Source organism: Glycine max, chromosome 15, assembly GCF_000004515.6.
Source record: "Glycine max cultivar Williams 82 chromosome 15, Glycine_max_v4.0, whole genome shotgun sequence".
Taxonomy (NCBI): Eukaryota; Viridiplantae; Streptophyta; class Magnoliopsida; order Fabales; family Fabaceae; genus Glycine; species Glycine max.
The window spans coordinates 17,206,403-17,225,957 of NC_038251.2; the positions used below are offsets into that span (position 1 = coordinate 17,206,403).

General features: G+C 26.6%; 2 protein-coding genes across 2 annotated transcripts; both read left to right on the forward strand.

The window, feature by feature from the left end:
• Positions 1-369: 369 nt before the first annotated feature.
• LOC102663726 (uncharacterized) lies at positions 370-1,293 on the forward strand. The gene has a single exon (XM_006598348.2). The coding sequence runs from the start codon at positions 370-372 to the stop codon at positions 1,291-1,293; it is 924 nt and encodes a 307-aa protein (XP_006598411.2).
• Positions 1,294-16,938: 15,645 nt separating this feature from the next.
• Positions 16,939-19,095, forward strand: LOC102665474 (protein DEEPER ROOTING 1). The gene is made up of 5 exons (XM_006597817.4): positions 16,939-17,074; positions 17,171-17,246; positions 17,808-18,304; positions 18,413-18,602; positions 18,801-19,095. The coding sequence occupies exons 1-5, from the start codon at positions 17,069-17,071 to the stop codon at positions 18,818-18,820; spliced, it is 789 nt and encodes a 262-aa protein (XP_006597880.1). The 5' UTR covers positions 16,939-17,068; the 3' UTR covers positions 18,821-19,095.
• Positions 19,096-19,555: the final 460 nt, after the last annotated feature.

Here is a 19,555-nt window from a genome sequence, read left to right on the forward strand (position 1 = left end):
TTGGTTCCATGTTTTCCTTTGAACATTAAGAATTGTGTTAAAAGATATGATAATATATTCTAATTTTATATACTTGTTATATTTATTAGATTTATCTTTAATTATATCTTTAGCTATTAGGTTTATCTTCAGTTTTATAGTTGTTATATCTATTAGATTTATCTTTAGCCATATCTTTAGCTTATATATCTTTAGCTTGTAATCTTGTATATAAGCGAATGGTGCTTAATGAATTATTGAAGGAAACAATTTCTTTCATGGTATCAGATTGCTTAGGGAAAGATTTTTTAACCTTCCTCAGCCTTCTGCACACAGGCCCTAGCGTCGTTCAACCCCTTTCTTCTTCTTCTCCCATTCTTCTCCATCACCATGACTGACTTAAAATCTACCTTTCACCCTGCTCTTGCTGTATCCAACATCAAGAATCATGTCCCAATCATTCTTGAGATGGAAAATGTCCAATACGCGACATGGGCTGAACTTTTCAAAATTCACGCACGATCCCATAGGGTAATTGATCATATAATTCCTCCGCAGGATGGCAAGCAGAAGACACCACCAACGGAGGAGGAGACAGAACTCTGGTTGACACTAGACGCCACCATTCTACAATGGATTTATGCCACCATTTCTCATGATCTTTTACATACTATTCTTGAACCCGATACCACGGCAATGGAGGTTTGGAATAGGTTGCATGATATATTCCAAGATAACAAACACTCTCGTGCCGTTACAATACTTGAGTATGATTTCACCCACACAACCACAAAGGCCTTTTCAAGTGTCTCTGCTTACTGTCAACATCTCAAGTCATTGTCGGATCAACTCAAGAATGTCGGCTTTCCAGTCGATAACAGTAGGTTGGTTCTGCAATTGGTGTCCGGTCTCACTGAACCCTACAAGGGAGTGGCCACACTCATCCGTCAAAGTGATCCCTTGCCTCAGTTTTATCAAGCACGGTCGATGCTTGTTCTTGAAGAATCTGGCCTCAAGAAGGCGGCTCAGACCTCGTCCTCCGCCATGGTGGCTCGTGACTCGGATGAATCTCAAGAGATGTCTGATCATTCATTAGCACGCCGCACAAATAATGGTGGAAAACTGTATTCAAATCGTGGCAATTCTAGAAAGAGTCACAACAACACTGGTGGTCGTGATAACTCAGGCGCTGGCAAGGGAGGCTCTGGTGGCGGGGGTAAAGGTGACGGTGGCAGCAATCGCGGGGGTGGACAGCAGCAGCCCCAGAACAACCCCTGGCCTGCAGGTCAGCAATGGCCTTGGCCATGGATGTAGTGGGTCGTTCCACCTTGTCCATACCTAGCTGCTCCATGGGCCAGGCTCAATTATCAGCAACCTCCGTGCCAACAACCCGGTATTCTTGGGTCCAGACCTCAGCAGGCATACACAGCCACAACCCTCGGTATTACTTCTCCAGATCCGAATTGGTATATGGACACCAGTGCCACCTCTCATATGAAATCTACCTCAGGTAATCTCACGTCTTATTTTGATATGAGCAATCATCGTGGTATCACTGTTGGTAATGGTCAATCAATTCCTATTCGTGGTTATGGTCAAATTATCTTGCCTTCCCCACATCCTCCTTTAGCCTTGAAAAATGTCCTTCGTGCTCTTAAACTAATCAAAAACTTAGTGTCGGTTAGAAAATTTACCACTGATAACTCTGTGACTGTTGAATTTGATCCCTTTGGGTTATCTGTGAAGGATTTTTAGACTGGGATGCCTCTAATGAGGTGTGAGAGTCGGGGCACGCTTTATCTATCACCGAGTCCACCACTCCAGCCACTTCTTCCTCTACTTTTGCTGCCTTGGCTCCTTCTCTTTGGCATGAGCGGTTGGGATACCCGGGAGTATCTATCTTGCATTCTCTTAAGAAGAATGAATTTATTGAATGTAATCAAATTAGAGATTCTTGTATTTGTCATTCATGTTCTCTTGGAAAACATATTAAGTTACCTTTTGTTTTGTCACATTCTCATACTCTTATGCCATTTGATATTGTTCACACTAATCTTTGGACATCACCTGTTTTGAGTTCCTCAGGGCACCGATATTATATCTTGTTGTTAGATGATTATTCTAAATTTTTGTGGACTTTTCCTTTGTCAAACAAATCAGATGCTTATTCCACATTCATAAATTTTAGAACTTTCATCCGAACTCAATTCGAACGGGAAGTAAAGAATATACAATGTGATAATGGTAAAGAGTTTGATAATAAGCCTTTTTGGGATTTTTGTAAAGTGAATGGTATTTCTTTCCGATTGTCTTGTCCTCATACCTCTCCTCAAAATGGGAAAGCCAAAAGGACAATTCGTACAATTAACAATATTGTTCGTACTTCACTTGCCCATGCGTCATTACCTCCTTCCTTTTGGCATCATGCCTTGCAAATGGCAACTTACCTTCTCAATATTCTTCCTCATAAGTTATTAAATTATAAATCTCCTCTTAGGGTTCTTTATCATAAGGATCCGACCTATTTTCATCTTCGAGTTTTTGGGTGTTTATGTTATCCTCTATTTCCTTCCACTACCATAAATAAACTTCAACCCTGCTCTACTCCATGTGTTTTTTTGGGATATCCTTTGAATCATTGTGGTTATAAAATGCTATGACTTATCTTCTAAGAAAATAATTATAAGTTGTCATGTCATTTTCGATGAGACACAATTTCCATTTGCTAAAATACATACTCCTCATATTCATACTTATGATTTCTTAGATGATGGCCCAAACCCATACGTGGTCCACCATTTAGTGTCTCAATCCACTACTCCTAATGCTCAAACTCCTAGTCTAGTTCCATTCAGGCCTAACTCCCCTAATATTGCAACCGGCCCAACCATTGAGCCAATGAAGAATATTGTTAATTGTACGAATTGTCCAGGGACTGCTTCCCCTCCTCCTAGTCCAACCCCTTCTTCACGTCCTAGCCCACCTCCTCGGGTTGTTACACGCAGCCAACATGAGATAGTTAAGCCAAAGAAGATCTTTAATCTTCATACCACTGTTGTTAAATCCCCTCTGCCACGTAACCCCGTGTCAGCCCTTCAGGACCTGAATTGGAAAAAGGCTATGAATGATGAATTTGATGCTCTTATTAAAAATAAGACGTGGGAGTTGGTGCCCCGTCCGCCTGATGTTAATGTAATTCAGTCATTGTGGATTTTTGTTCATAAAGAAAAATCTGATGGTTCTTTTGAGAGGCATAAAGCCCGTCTTGTAGGTGATGGCAAAACTCAACAGGTTGGCGTAGATTGTGGTGATACATTTAGTCCGGTGGTCAAACCAGCAACTATTCACACAGTTCTGAGTTTGGCTTTGTCTAAGGCATGGCCCATTCATCAACTTGACATCAAAAATGCCTTCTTACATGGTGAACTTAATGAGACTATCTACATGCATCAGCCTATGGGTTTTAGGGACCCACAAAAACCTAATCATGTTTGTCTGTTAAAGAAGTCTCTATACGGGCTTAAATAGGCACCACAGATTGGTATAAGAGATTTGCTGATTTTGTTCATACACTCGGGTTTTCTCATAGCACTTCGGATCATTCTCTTTTCATCTATTGACAAGGTACTTCTATAGCTTATATTTTGTTATATGTGGATGACATCATTTTGACTGCTTCCTCTAATGAGCTTCGTAAGTCCATTATTACCCTTCTTAGCTCGGAATTTGCTATGAAGGACTTGGGACAGTTGAGCTATTTTTTGGGCATTGCTGTAACTCATCATGCAGGTGATTTGTTTTTATCTCAAAAGAAATATGCCATGGAGATTATTGATCATGCTGGCATGTCTTCTTGTAAGTCATCACCTACCCCTGTTGATACTAAACTAAAGCTTAGTGCTACATCAAGCACTCCATTTGAGGATCCGACTCTCTACAGGAGCCTTGTGGGGCTCTACAATACCTTACTTTTACCAGACCTGACATTACATATGCAGTGCAACAATTGTGCTTATTCATGCATGACCCAAAGGATGAGCACATGCACGCTCTCAAGCGCATATTGTGCTACATTCAGGGTACTATAGACCATGGTCTTCATCTTTATCCATCATCTACATCTACTCTTGTTTCTTATACGGATGCTAATTGGGGTGGATGCCCAGATAGGAGACGATCTACTTTGGGTATTGTGTATTTCTTGGTGATAATTTGATCTCTTGGTCAGCTAAACGACAGGCTACTTTGTCCAGTCTAGTGCAGAGGCTGAATACCGAGGGGTTGCCAATGTAGTTTTAGAGTCATGTTGGTTGCAAATCTGCTTTTGGAGCATCATTGTCCGATCCAGAAGGCTACATTGGTTTATTGTGATAATGTAAGTGCGATATATCTTGCGGGTAATCCGGTTCAACATCAACGCACTAAACACATTGAGATGGATATACATTTTGTTCGTGAAAAGGTTGCTCGTGGTCAAGTTCGAGTTTTACATGTCCCGTCTCATTATCAGATTGCAGACATATTTACCAAAGGACTTCCTTTGGTGTTATTTGAGGATTTTCGAGACAGTCTCAATGTCCGTCAACCCCCCGCTTCAACTGCAGCGATTTGTTAGAATATATGATAATATATTCTGATTTTATATAGTTGTTATATATATTAAATTTATCTTTAATTATATCTTTAGCTATTAGGCTTATCTTCAGTTTTATAGTTGTTATATCTATTAGATTTATCTTTAGCCATATCTTTAGCTTATATATCTTTAGCTTGTAATCTTGTATATAAGCGAATGGTGCTTAATGAATTATTGAAGGAAACAATTTCTTTCAAATTGTTACTAACTTCAAAAAAGAAAAAGAAAGTGAAGAGAAAATTTTGATGCTTTGATCTAAATAGAGAAGGAAAAAAGGTAGGTGAAGAGTTAATGTGCTTCTTTTTCTTCTTCATCTTTTTTTAATTTTTTTTAATGTCTTTCTTCTTATGTGTTCTTTTATTGGGAAAGAAGAGAAAATTTGTTTTTTTCTCTTGCATGCTTAAGTCTTTTAATTTTTTTTATGTATTTGTTTTGATGATAAGTGATAACATGAGAACAATATTTACGGTTACATGTACGTTCATGTTGTAATAACATTATACTCAAAATTTTCTTATGTTTTGCGTTTTTTTATTTATCTATTTTGTTATCTTTTTCTTCATCATTTTTTTTATCTCATCAACTCTTTGTTTCCTTTTCTTCATATTAACCAAATTTATTTTTAATGTATTTTGTTATTAAATCATAGCAATTGAATTTGATTTTCAATCTGAAATTCCTTAATCATTTTTGCGTGTCAAAATCCTTTAATCCACACTCATTGTTTTTTCCTGCTAATTTCAATTTAAAATCATTTTTTGACACAAAAAATACTTGTTTTTTCTTTCTTTATTTTGCTTATATTTTCAATGGAAAAAGTTCTAGCAATTTTTGAATTAATGGTAAATTAAAATTTAAAATATCTTTCGTATAGTTATTTTTATTTTATTTTTTTAATTAGTCGTTGGTTGGTTGAATAATTAATTTTTTTAATAACAATTGAATTTGAAATTCCTTGAAGTAAAGTAAGAATGATTTTTTTTATATTTTTAATGATAATTGAATTTTCTTAAAGTTGTTAAGTATACAGAGAAATCAAATAGAGTGACGATATAGTGAGATTGAGATAAATAATGAAATCTATACATTATTAAACATGATTTATATATTCTAATTAAATTGCTTTCAGAGACTAGGTAAGTATATAAGGTGAAAAGGGAGAGCAAAATAAAAAAAAAAATTGTTAGATTCAGAATGTACCTTTTTTATAACATGAGTTCCTCTATAAAATGTCATTTAAAATTAATTTTAAATTATTTTACAAAAATTGAAAATTTAAATGTTAATTGACAGTTTACATTAAATTAATGTTAAAACATTAATTGATAGTCTATATTTGAATGATCTGTTAACACGATTATATGTTTTTTTTTTATAAATTTCAATAAATTTAGTTTTTTTAGTAATACATGTCCTTACTTCTCCAAATCTTCACCAAATTAATTTGAAATTAACCTTTTTCATTAATATCAATAAACAAAATCGTCATTTGTTTTCCTAAATTTTAAGGAGGCTAAGAATCATCTTAAAATATAATTATTGCTTGGTCTTGAACTTAAGGGTGATTTTTATGATTACAAAGTGATTATAACTGTAGATAAATAATATATTTTCTTTGGCTTTTGTCAATTTATGTATGTTTACACTTGCATAATATTTTTAACATATTTTTTTATGTGTTTATATAATATAATAATAATCAAAGTTTTTTATACTATTGCATTACGAAATTGGGTAATGTACAAAATTTAACATATTGAATTAACATATTATCTTATTAGATATATATGAACTAACCTTAATGATCTACTTTTTAATTTACAGATCCAATTAAAGAAAATAGTTTATAAATTCATTTATAAATTTTCAAATGGTTCAAAAACTTACAAAAAGGAATTAAATTCATTTATATTTTTTCTATATAAATTAAAAAATTCTAACTAGATCAATATATTTAAAGGAATTAAATTTAAATTACAAGTGAATTACATATTAATGATGAAAATTATGAAAAATAAATTAAGTAAATTATGAGATATATTAATGATATAGTAAAGTGTAAAATAATGAAACAAAAAGAAAAAACCTATCAAGTTTATATATAATATATTTTTTAAAATTTGAAAAGTCAATTATTATGATTAACCAAATAAAACGTAATTCAGCTTCTTAAGATATGAAATTATATAAATATTTTGTTAACGGGTGTGCCATATTTATAGAAGTGAATAATGTAAAGTAATTTCATAAGGAAAGAAAAACAGCCATTAACTTCATATATATTGGTGCTTTGTTTTTATAATTACATTTAATTATTTACTTTGATTTAAAATTAAAAATGATTATAAAAAAATTCAAATAACTATATAAACTGATTTTATAACAGATAAGTTGATTATAAAACTTTATAATTTTGACTAAAAATATTTAGATATAGTTAAAATGGTCTGTAACTTTATTTATATACATATATAATTTTATTTTATATCATAAAATGTTAATTTTTTTAAAAAATTAAATTAAGAATTTATTAGAGACTATTATTCACTCTCTCTGATATTATAATTCCTTTAAAATTTCAGGGTAAACCATTTTTAATAACACTTTCTTTTTGCGATGACAACAAATAAGAGTATTCTCTTAAACATGTTTTTTTAAAGGATATTCTCTTTAACATGTTTTTGACTATGACAAACTAAAATAAAAATAGATTTATGTCTTCATGTCATATTATTTTTATAAAAATATATTCATTTCTTTTTATTCTTTTTAAGTTTTATTTTTTTTTAAATAATAAAAATATTACTCTCCTATGAATAGTTTGTTTCGTGCATATCACAGAAACATGCATTATATATATTTATATTTAAATTTAACGTATACACTTTTATATGAATGCTATTTATATTTTTTTATATCAAAATATTATTCATCTTTTTTTTAATTTAAAGTTATAAAAATTATTTTTTTAAACTATTATATAATCTATTTTATGATAAGATGATCCATATTTGTATTCATCTATTACATGAGTAATTATATTATAACAAATTCATTGAGATTATTAAATTTTTTATAATCATTTATTTTTTTATGTCAAGAGATTCTAAAATATTCATATTTAAATTTAATATATATCACTTTTATATGCATGATATTTACATTTCTTTTTATGTCAAAACATACTTCATTTTTTAATTTAAAAGAAAAAAATTATACATTTTAAACAATTATATATTTATGTCGCACTAGTCCATATTTATATCCATATGTTACACAAGTAATCATTCTAGGACAAATCCTTAGGAATGATTGAATTTATTTTATAATCATCATTTTGTTTTGTGTTTAGAGTGGAACTCTTATATATTTATATTTAAATTTAATGTATATAAATCTTATACTTTATATTAATAATGTTTACATTTCTTTTATATAAAAATATCATTCATTTTTTTTAATTTGAAAATATCAACTATATTTTTTAAATTATTATATATTCTATCTATGTTGTGCCAATACATATTTATATTCATTTGTTGCATGGGTATTCATATTAGAGCATATCCATTTTTTATAATCATTGGTTTTTTTTTATGTTAAGTAGGTATTGATATTTAATTTTAATGTACACTTTCATATTAATGATGTTTAATTTTTAAAATTTTGAAAGTATAAGAAATTATATATTATATTTATGTTATATTAATTCATATTTATATTCTTGCATTGCACGGGTAATCATATTAAAATAAATTTATTAGGATGATTAAATTTTTTATGATCATCATTTTCTATGTAGATTCTTAGATATTTATATTTAGATTTATTGTATACCATTTTTATATTAATGATGCTTAAACTTATTTATATGAAATTATCCTTCATTTTAAAATTTTAAAGTGTAAAATTATATTTTTTGAACTATTATATATTCTATTTATGTTTAATTAATCTATATTTATATTTATTTGATTCATGAGTATTCTGTACTAGAGAAAATTCATTCGAATAATATTTTTTTAACCATTAATTTTTTATGTCAAGAGACTCTTAAACATTTATATTTATTTTTAATGTATACAACTTTTATATAATGATGTTTAATTTTTTTTATATCAAAATATTATTTTTTTTAATTTGACAATATAAAAATTATACTTTTTAAATTATTTTATATTCTATTTATATTGCGTTAATCCATATTTATATTCATGCATTTGACGGTAAAAAAATTGATGATAAATATATTAATTGATTGATTCAACCATATATATATATATATATATATATATATATATATATAATAAATGTTTGATTTTATTTGGTGATACCGCGTGTCAACCCATATTCATTTCTTCTAAAAATATTAAATGATATTATTCTATTTAATAATTAATTCAAATCAATATTATTCTATTAGTAAATAGATTTTATTTTATTATCCATTCTATTATAGCTATATTATTATTCTATTAAATGCAAACAATTCTATCTTTAGAATTTTTATTTTTAAAAAATTATTTCATTCATCTTTTAGTATTTTTTAATAAAAATTCTAAAATTCTTTAATAATGTAATATGAAGATGATCAGCCAGTTTATTTCATTTTTTTCTTAGTATTTTTTAGTTAACAATATATTTTTCTAGGCAATATGTATTAAGCTATAAATGCAAACTCATGTTTCGTATCATATAATTAAAAATTATAAGAATAAAATATAGAAAGAAAATATTTAATTTATGAATCAAATTTAAAAATTAATTGATAAAAATATTTTCAAATGTTATTTGAAGTTTTAATAATAACATTCACCCATTTGGAATAAGTTTTTAGTTCAAATCAAAATTTTTTCTTTATTTCAAGCTTGATGCATGTATATGAAAATACATCATACAAAATTTTGGTGTAATTTTTGTAACAATTAACATTTTATTGTATATTAATATAGTTATTGTGTGTATTTATATATACACTAATATATTTTATTAATTAAAATATACTTCTTATGTACTCATATATAAGTGATAAAATTATCTTGTATGTTGAACTTAAATATAAATAAATTTAATTAATTTTGTCTTATTTAATGTTATCATTCATAAAATATCATTCTAGTTTTATTTTCAATCACTCTTTTTTATTTATGATATCAAATTTCAATGAAAGATATTTTAAAAATAACCTTATTTTTAACTTGAGATTAGTAAAATTAAATAATATCAACTAATTAACTTTATTAACCAATACGAAATTAGTTATTTTTACTTATATATAAATACATAAAAAATAATAGATAAATATATATAAAAAAATTAATATACAAAAAATCATAAATTATAAAATTAATAAACACAAGATACGATATAATAAACTAGTTTTAAAGGAATAATGGAGCGTGGGAGCGCACACACAATTGTGGGCGTTTGGTGACTCCTTGGTTGCACGGTTTATACTGATTAATTATGACGTGGATATATAATTTATTTGAGAATAATTAAAAAAGAAAATAATAACATTTTGAATGGAATAATTGCGAAAATAAAATAAATATAATTTTATAAAGATTATGTTGAAGTAAACAATATATAAAATGTTGAAGAACAATACTAAATTACTTTTACAGTATATATATATGAAAGAAATATTTTAGAATAATAAAAATATTTATCTATCCAATAGTTATTTTTAGGCTTATTGTAAATTTTACTATTCAATTTTTATTATTTTTTAAATTTTATCATTCAAGTTTTATTTTATTATAAATTTTACGATTTAAATTTTTAATTTTTATGCATTTTACCACTACTAATGTGTCACAAAAATAGTTAAATATAAAATAAAATGACTTCATTTTGTTACCAACGTGATAAAAAAAATGTATAAAAAAATTGATGGTAAAAAAATTGGTAAGAATGATAAAATTTGTGAAAAAAAATTAAGTAATAAAATCTGTGAAATTATAATTATGGAAGTTAAGTAGTAAAATTTGTCAAAATAAAATTTGAACAATAAAATTCCTAAAATAATAAAAATTTGGTGGTCAAAGAAATTAATCCTTTTTATGTGCCTATTCAATAGACATCACTATGTTTTTATACAAAAAATTAATTTACACATACGATATTAAATATTTATCCTAGTGAGATAGAAATTAATGCAGTTACAAGCATGCAATGTTTTCATTCCTATAACGTAAATATTTATCCTATCATTTGAATTAATGTAAGGTTTTAATACTCAGGGAAAATAGATACTTGAGATTTAGATATAATACAATTTAGATATAAAAAAAAGTAGCCTTATCCTAAGTTAACTAATTTAATTAAAAGTGTTTGATAGAAAAATTTATTTTAATACTCATTCCATTTTTTTATAATATTTTTTTTAATTAATTCATACCTTTGATTAATTTAGTTAATAACATTAAATTAAATTCATCAATGATATGTAATGTTGTTCTAAAAGTACTCTTAATTTTTTTAACCTAATCACAACTCTTTTATTGCTCCATTGTTTATCTCCTAATTGTTAATTTCATTTTCTCCAATCCTAATTAAAGAGAGAAAGAGATAATCTCATTAATTTTTAGAATTTGTTTTTTTACTAAAAAATTGTTAATAATTAATTAAGGGTACTGATGAAAACATTAATAATAATGAAACAAACAATTAAAAAAATTATAAAAAGGGATAAATAATGTTTTAAAAATATCTTATAGAGAAAGTAATTAATAGCTTATTTTTATAAGCTACTTGAACTAACTTATGAAAATAAGTTAGTTATAAACTACAATTTTTTTGTTGTCTCACTTTTATCCTCACTAATTTATTTGAAATTCTTTTTTACTTTATTTTTTCAATTTAAAATCTCTTTTTGTCTATTTTATTACTCTCACATGCACATAACATTAATCAACTCGTAAATTGTCACTATTATTTCGTTGGTTGCTATTGTACTATCTCTTAACACACTTTTTAAATTTATTTTAATTTAATTTTATATTTTTCTCTTGAAGAAAATATTTTAGTTTGGTCACTATTGTCTATGACAAAATATCATTTGTAAAACTTAATATATTTTTATTCCTTATTAACATACTAATATTTATTTTATTCCTTTATAAAAAAAAATTTGATCTTCTGTCAGAGACTATGGGTGTCCCAAAACCCACTAGTCAACACTAGGTCGGAGACTAATCTCACTTGGTAGTGTGTGATATTTATATTTAAATTTAATGTATATAAATCTTATACTTTATATTAATAATGTTTACATTTCTTTTATATAAAAATATCATTCATTTTTTTTAATTTGAAAATATCAACTATATTTTTTAAATTATTATATATTCTATCTATGTTGTGCCAATACATATTTATATTCATTTGTTGCATGGGTATTCATATTAGAGCATATCCATTTTTTATAATCATTGGTTTTTTTTTATGTTAAGTAGGTATTGATATTTAATTTTAATGTACACTTTCATATTAATGATGTTTAATTTTTAAAATTTTGAAAGTATAAGAAATTATATATTATATTTATGTTATATTAATTCATATTTATATTCTTGCATTGCACGGGTAATCATATTAAAATAAATTTATTAGGATGATTAAATTTTTTATGATCATCATTTTCTATGTAGATTCTTAGATATTTATATTTAGATTTATTGTATACCATTTTATATTAATGATGCTTAAACTTATTTATATGAAATTATCCTTCATTTTAAAATTTTAAAGTGTAAAATTATATTTTTTGAACTATTATATATTCTATTTATGTTTAATTAATCTATATTTATATTTATTTGATTCATGAGTATTCTGTACTAGAGAAAATTCATTCGAATAATATTTTTTTAACCATTAATTTTTATGTCAAGAGACTCTTAAACATTTATATTTATTTTTAATGTATACAACTTTTATATAATGATGTTTAATTTTTTTTATATCAAAATATTATTTTTTTAATTTGACAATATAAAATTATACTTTTTAAATTATTTATATTCTATTTATATTGCGTTAATCCATATTTATATTCATGCATTTGACGGTAAAAAAATTGATGATAAATATATTAATTGATTGATTCAACCATATATATATATATATATATATATATATATATATATAATAAATGTTTGATTTTATTTGGTGATACCGCGTGTCAACCCATATTCATTTCTTCTAAAAATATTAAATGATATTATTCTATTTAATAATTAATTCAAATCAATATTATTCTATTAGTAAATAGATTTTATTTTATTATCCATTCTATTATAGCTATATTATTATTCTATTAAATGCAAACAATTCTATCTTTAGAATTTTTATTTTTAAAAAATTATTTCATTCATCTTTTAGTATTTTTTAATAAAAATTCTAAAATTCTTTAATAATGTAATATGAAGATGATCAGCCAGTTTATTTCATTTTTTTCTTAGTATTTTTTAGTTAACAATATATTTTTCTAGGCAATATGTATTAAGCTATAAATGCAAACTCATGTTTCGTATCATATAATTAAAAATTATAAGAATAAAATATAGAAAGAAATATTTAATTTATGAATCAAATTTAAAAATTAATTGATAAAAATATTTTCAAATGTTATTTGAAGTTTTAATAATAACATTCACCCATTTGGAATAAGTTTTTAGTTCAAATCAAAATTTTTTCTTTATTTCAAGCTTGATGCATGTATATGAAAATACATCATACAAAATTTTGGTGTAATTTTTGTAACAATTAACATTTTATTGTATATTAATATAGTTATTGTGTGTATTTATATATACACTAATATATTTTATTAATTAAAATATACTTCTTATGTACTCATATATAAGTGATAAAATTATCTTGTATGTTGAACTTAAATATAAATAAATTAATTAATTTTGTCTTATTTAATGTTATCATTCATAAAATATCATTCTAGTTTTATTTTCAATCACTCTTTTTTATTTATGATATCAAATTTCAATGAAAGATATTTTAAAAATAACCTTATTTTTAACTTGAGATTAGTAAAATTAAATAATATCAACTAATTAACTTTATTAACCAATACGAAATTAGTTATTTTTACTTATATATAAATACATAAAAAATAATAGATAAATATATATAAAAAAATTAATATACAAAAAATCATAAATTATAAAATTAATAAACACAAGATACGATATAATAAACTAGTTTTAAAGGAATAATGGAGCGTGGGAGCGCACACACAATTGTGGGCGTTTGGTGACTCCTTGGTTGCACGGTTTATACTGATTAATTATGACGTGGATATATAATTTATTTGAGAATAATTAAAAAAGAAAATAATAACATTTTGAATGGAATAATTGCGAAAATAAAATAAATATAATTTTATAAAGATTATGTTGAAGTAAACAATATATAAAATGTTGAAGAACAATACTAAATTACTTTTACAGTATATATATATGAAAGAAATATTTTAGAATAATAAAAATATTTATCTATCCAATAGTTATTTTTAGGCTTATTGTAAATTTTACTATTCAATTTTTATTATTTTTAAATTTTATCATTCAAGTTTTATTTTATTATAAATTTTACGATTTAAATTTTTAATTTTTATGCATTTTACCACTACTAATGTGTCACAAAAATAGTTAAATATAAAATAAAATGACTTCATTTTGTTACCAACGTGATAAAAAAAATGTATAAAAAAATTGATGGTAAAAAATTGGTAAGAATGATAAAATTTGTGAAAAAAATTAAGTAATAAAATCTGTGAAATTATAATTATGGAAGTTAAGTAGTAAAATTTGTCAAAATAAAATTTGAACAATAAAATTCCTAAAATAATAAAAATTGGTGGTCAAAGAAATTAATCCTTTTTATGTGCCTATTCAATAGACATCACTATGTTTTTATACAAAAAATTAATTTACACATACGATATTAAATATTTATCCTAGTGAGATAGAAATTAATGCAGTTACAAGCATGCAATGTTTTCATTCCTATAACGTAAATATTTATCCTATCATTTGAATTAATGTAAGGTTTTAATACTCAGGGAAATAGATACTTGAGATTTAGATATAATACAATTTAGATATAAAAAAAAGTAGCCTTATCCTAAGTTAACTAATTTAATTAAAAGTGTTTGATAGAAAAATTTATTTTAATACTCATTCCATTTTTTTATAATATTTTTTTAATTAATTCATACCTTTGATTAATTTAGTTAATAACATTAAATTAAATTCATCAATGATATGTAATGTTGTTCTAAAAGTACTCTTAATTTTTTTAACCTAATCACAACTCTTTTATTGCTCCATTGTTTATCTCCTAATTGTTAATTTCATTTTCTCCAATCCTAATTAAAGAGAGAAAGAGATAATCTCATTAATTTTTAGAATTTGTTTTTTTACTAAAAAATTGTTAATAATTAATTAAGGGTACTGATGAAACATTAATAATAATGAAACAAACAATTAAAAAAATTATAAAAAGGGATAAATAATGTTTTAAAAATATCTTATAGAGAAAGTAATTAATAGCTTATTTTTATAAGCTACTTGAACTAACTTATGAAAATAAGTTAGTTATAAACTACAATTTTTTTGTTGTCTCACTTTTATCCTCACTAATTTATTTGAAATTCTTTTTTACTTTATTTTTTCAATTTAAAATCTCTTTTTGTCTATTTTATTACTCTCACATGCACATAACATTAATCAACTCGTAAATTGTCACTATTATTTCGTTGGTTGCTATTGTACTATCTCTTAACACACTTTTTAAATTTATTTTAATTTAATTTTATATTTTTCTCTTGAAGAAAATATTTTAGTTTGGTCACTATTGTCTATGACAAAATATCATTTGTAAAACTTAATATATTTTTATTCCTTATTAACATACTAATATTTATTTTATTCCTTTATAAAAAAAATTTGATCTTCTGTCAGAGACTATGGGTGTCCCAAAACCCACTAGTCAACACTAGGTCGGAGACTAATCTCACTTGGTAGTGTGTGATTGCCACAATTTCTTTTATTAAATAGATTGTTTTCTCACACGTAAACACAATAGGATTTTACACCATTAAGTCAACTCTATGGATTTTATTCCTTTATAATTTGAGTTTTTATTTATGTTTCATAATTTTTGTTGAAAAATGTGTTTTAAATCTATTATCATAGATTCATTACATATTAAAATGTCACGGTGAGCTAAAAAGACATTCAAATGAACTTATGAAGATAGTACATAAAAAAAATAAACTAACAATCAACATGATAATAATTTTTAATTACATATCACATTTTAATTTGAACAAAAAGAGACATGAAAAAAAATTATAATTCCAATTTAACTATAAAGATAACATAAAAAACATTATTACTTGACCATAACTTTTATTTAAATTTTGTTGAGTCACTTTTAGGTGTGGGCCTTATGTCTAGATAGGGTTCAGGGCCCGCCTAGTTGTATTGATCTAAACATGTTACTAAGTTATTTTAAGAATGTTAGGTAATTGTTCACATTCTTAGATTAATATCTTGGTGTACATTAGGTATCATGGCAATTCTAGAATTTGTGTTTAAAATTTGATATTAAAATTTCAAAATTGAAAATCACAAAATATTAAAACCTATTTCATTTTTTAAAAATTTCAGAACTTATAACCGGCTACGAAAGCATCACATTTTAATTAAATTATTGAAGTTTACTTTTATGCATATGATAAGTAATCAATATGATGTGATATAGTTAGTTAATAACTTTTTTCCTTAAATATGTGGTCAAGAGTCCATTTCCTTGTTCATGCTTATAAACTTGCTCTAATTCTAGGAATATCCGACTTCAACAAAAACAAAAAAATTCACCTATAAGTTTTTGACATATTATGAATGTGGAATAGTACAAACTCCTTAGTAAACTCGATCTCTAGAAAAAAAAGAGAGGGAAAGAGATGGAAAAAAAAACCACCTATGAACTTCTACTGCATGCATTTGGCTCTAAACTGAACTCTTCAATACTTGGGTGCCACATAATGTCATTCTTGAAGGTTTTACATCCTTCATTAGTGATTGAATTTCACTAATCGTTTTAACATATATGGCCACATTTGTTTATCTTTTCCTCCATAAAAAATCAGCTAGCAAAGGAGACAAGAAATAAAAAATTATGGTTGGGAAGAGGGATGATAAAAAGACAACGTAGAGAAATCAAGAAATTGCGAAAGTCACTGTTTGGGAACTTGAACCACTAATTAGCAAGTCTATTTAAACTTTAAAGCGTTTTGCAGCTCAGCACTTGCTGGACTTGGCTCAATTGTGGGATCCGAGCACTGTGCATTCTTGACAGTGAAATCTTGCAAAAATTTCTATATATTTTACTTAGAGGATCTCCAAAGCTGATTCACCAAAAATGAAGGTAAGAAAAACTTGCTTTCTCTTATGTTCACATTATATTGTTCATTGCCAATTATCATGCATCTCTAAGCAAGGTAGGTGATGTGTCACTTTGCAGATTTTTGAATGGATGCAAAACAGGATCAATGGGAGCAACGGGAAAAAGAAACAAAGTAACTCAATTTCAACTACCCGTAAGCTTTCTATTTTTTATTTCTTTTTCTTTGCTTTCATCACTCTCCAATCAAAGCATAATTTTTGCCACAGTTTTTACATGGTTTAGTATACTCCTCAGGTCTGATTATGACGTTGGCTAGCTATGAATTTTGTTTTCTAGATGCACATAATAATAAAACACTATTTTTGTACAGAGTTAAGAACACAATAATGCTCACGGCTAAGAACAACAAAACAATGTTCGCAGAATTAAGGTTTGGTTGGTGTCTACTGTGTGTTGGGTAACCTTGTTCACTTCTACAGGAAAAGAAACATGCCACTTGAGCTTAATTAGGTAGAGTCAGTGGAGATTTGGGTAGAGGTTGGTTATAGGATTCAATTATTACACTTTTCAATAAAAGAAGGGTAGTACAAGAGAAAGTAACAGTTAAAAAAAATCAGTTGATATAGTTATAACTTATAAACCAACTAGCTTCAATTCTAAAGTACTTGAAACATATATCCATTTGAACTTTGTGTTTGCTATTTTATATCACCTAGTATTCTATCATCTTTGATGATTGATTTTGTTCCATCAGATTACATGAGGCATGAACCTTGCAAACAAGAGTTCAGTGACTGGCCTCAAGCACTCCTTGCAATTGGAACGTTTGGGGGCAGCAACTTGAAAGAAGATTCGGGTGGAAGGAGTAACCACGCCGCAGAGGATTCATCTTCCTTTCAGGATTGCACACAAGAGGTCACTCTTGAAGATGTTGGCAATCTTCAGAGTGAGTTCAGCATATTTTTTAAGGGGCAAAATTTGGCAGCTGAACAAGAAGAACACACCAATGATCTTATCAAAGAAAATGACTCTCTTTGTGATGGCTCCAATGCTAGCCGTGGTAATTTCTACCCAAGCAATAGTATAATATTCAGCAGGGGAAAAGATTGTAGTTTGGATCATAGCAGTAAGAAAGGTGTTGGGAAGAAATCACTTTCTTTTCTTCTTAAGAAGATGCTTGCTTGCAAAAGTGGATTTCAACCTACCCCTTTGTTCAAAGATCCACTTTCCACTGAGTCAAGAATGGAGAAGGTAGATTAGAAACCAAAACCTTGCAAGCTTGTTTTCACTTCTCAGTTCTCATCCTTTAACTTAACTCCTCCTTTTAAATTACTCTTGTTACTTTGCTTGTGATCACAGATTTTGAGGGCAATACTTCAGAAAAAGATATATCCCCAAGGTTCATGTTCAACAACACCGTTTGTAAAGAAGTACCTTGAAGCCACACCAATTTCTCAGTTTGATGATGAGGAGGATGATGATGAAGAAGAGGAACTCGCTGCTGCTGCTGCAGAAAATGGAAGTAAATGGGTCAAGACTGATTCTGAATGTAAGTTCTACACATTGATTAATTTATTTATATTATATGGTCTATTAATCACATACATTAGTTTGACATAGTGCTTAAGTTCATGTAATCATGTCTGAGTTATTCAATTATTGAGAATGTTTTCCTACTTTTCAATCTAGGAACAAAGTCAATTTCAGCTATTTTTTACAATATATACGTATTTTTTTTTCTTAACAGATATTGTTCTTGAGATATAATCGGCTTCTTCTCCTGTACAACTCTGATTATACATGCTCAACTTTGCACATGGAAGATAGTATAGCATAAACAGCATGCAAGATGAAGTAGTGTACCTACTCTTTTGGATGTATGAATCACGCCAAGGAAAAGGTGACAAACTGGAAGAAGAATACGGAAAAAGTTTTATACTTTAAAACTTTGTAGCACATGAATGTCAGAGAACATAATTCCAGTTTCTTAAGGGAGAGATCTTAACTTCTATATTTGTAATAAAGTGTGATTAATTCAACAATAACAAGCTTTTTTTTTTCTTTTTCTTTCAAGCTTTGAAGGTTGACTGCATTATGGTGTTAAAACCTTGTGGACGATAAATTATTACATGATACAACACCAACTTGAATTTATAATATCGACTAATCTTTACTTGACATATATTCAATTTACTGGAAAAAAATAATAAAAACTTAATACCTGACAAAAATTGGTTGGAACCAAATTAATTTTAGATGATTTAATAAAAATAATTTCTCCGGTTTACATTATTTTACAATCTGGCAGGTTGAGAAATAAGGCTAGCATTAATGTTTCATAACGCTGGCTGATCAGGTCGGAATCTGAGTTACATTTTATTGCATTTTTGGCACAAATAAGTCCAGATAACTCGATTTTTGATATAAAACTAATTGAATTAAAGTAACTTAACTAGTTTCCTAACAAAAGACACAAAACACCAAACAAATATTTATGTATGA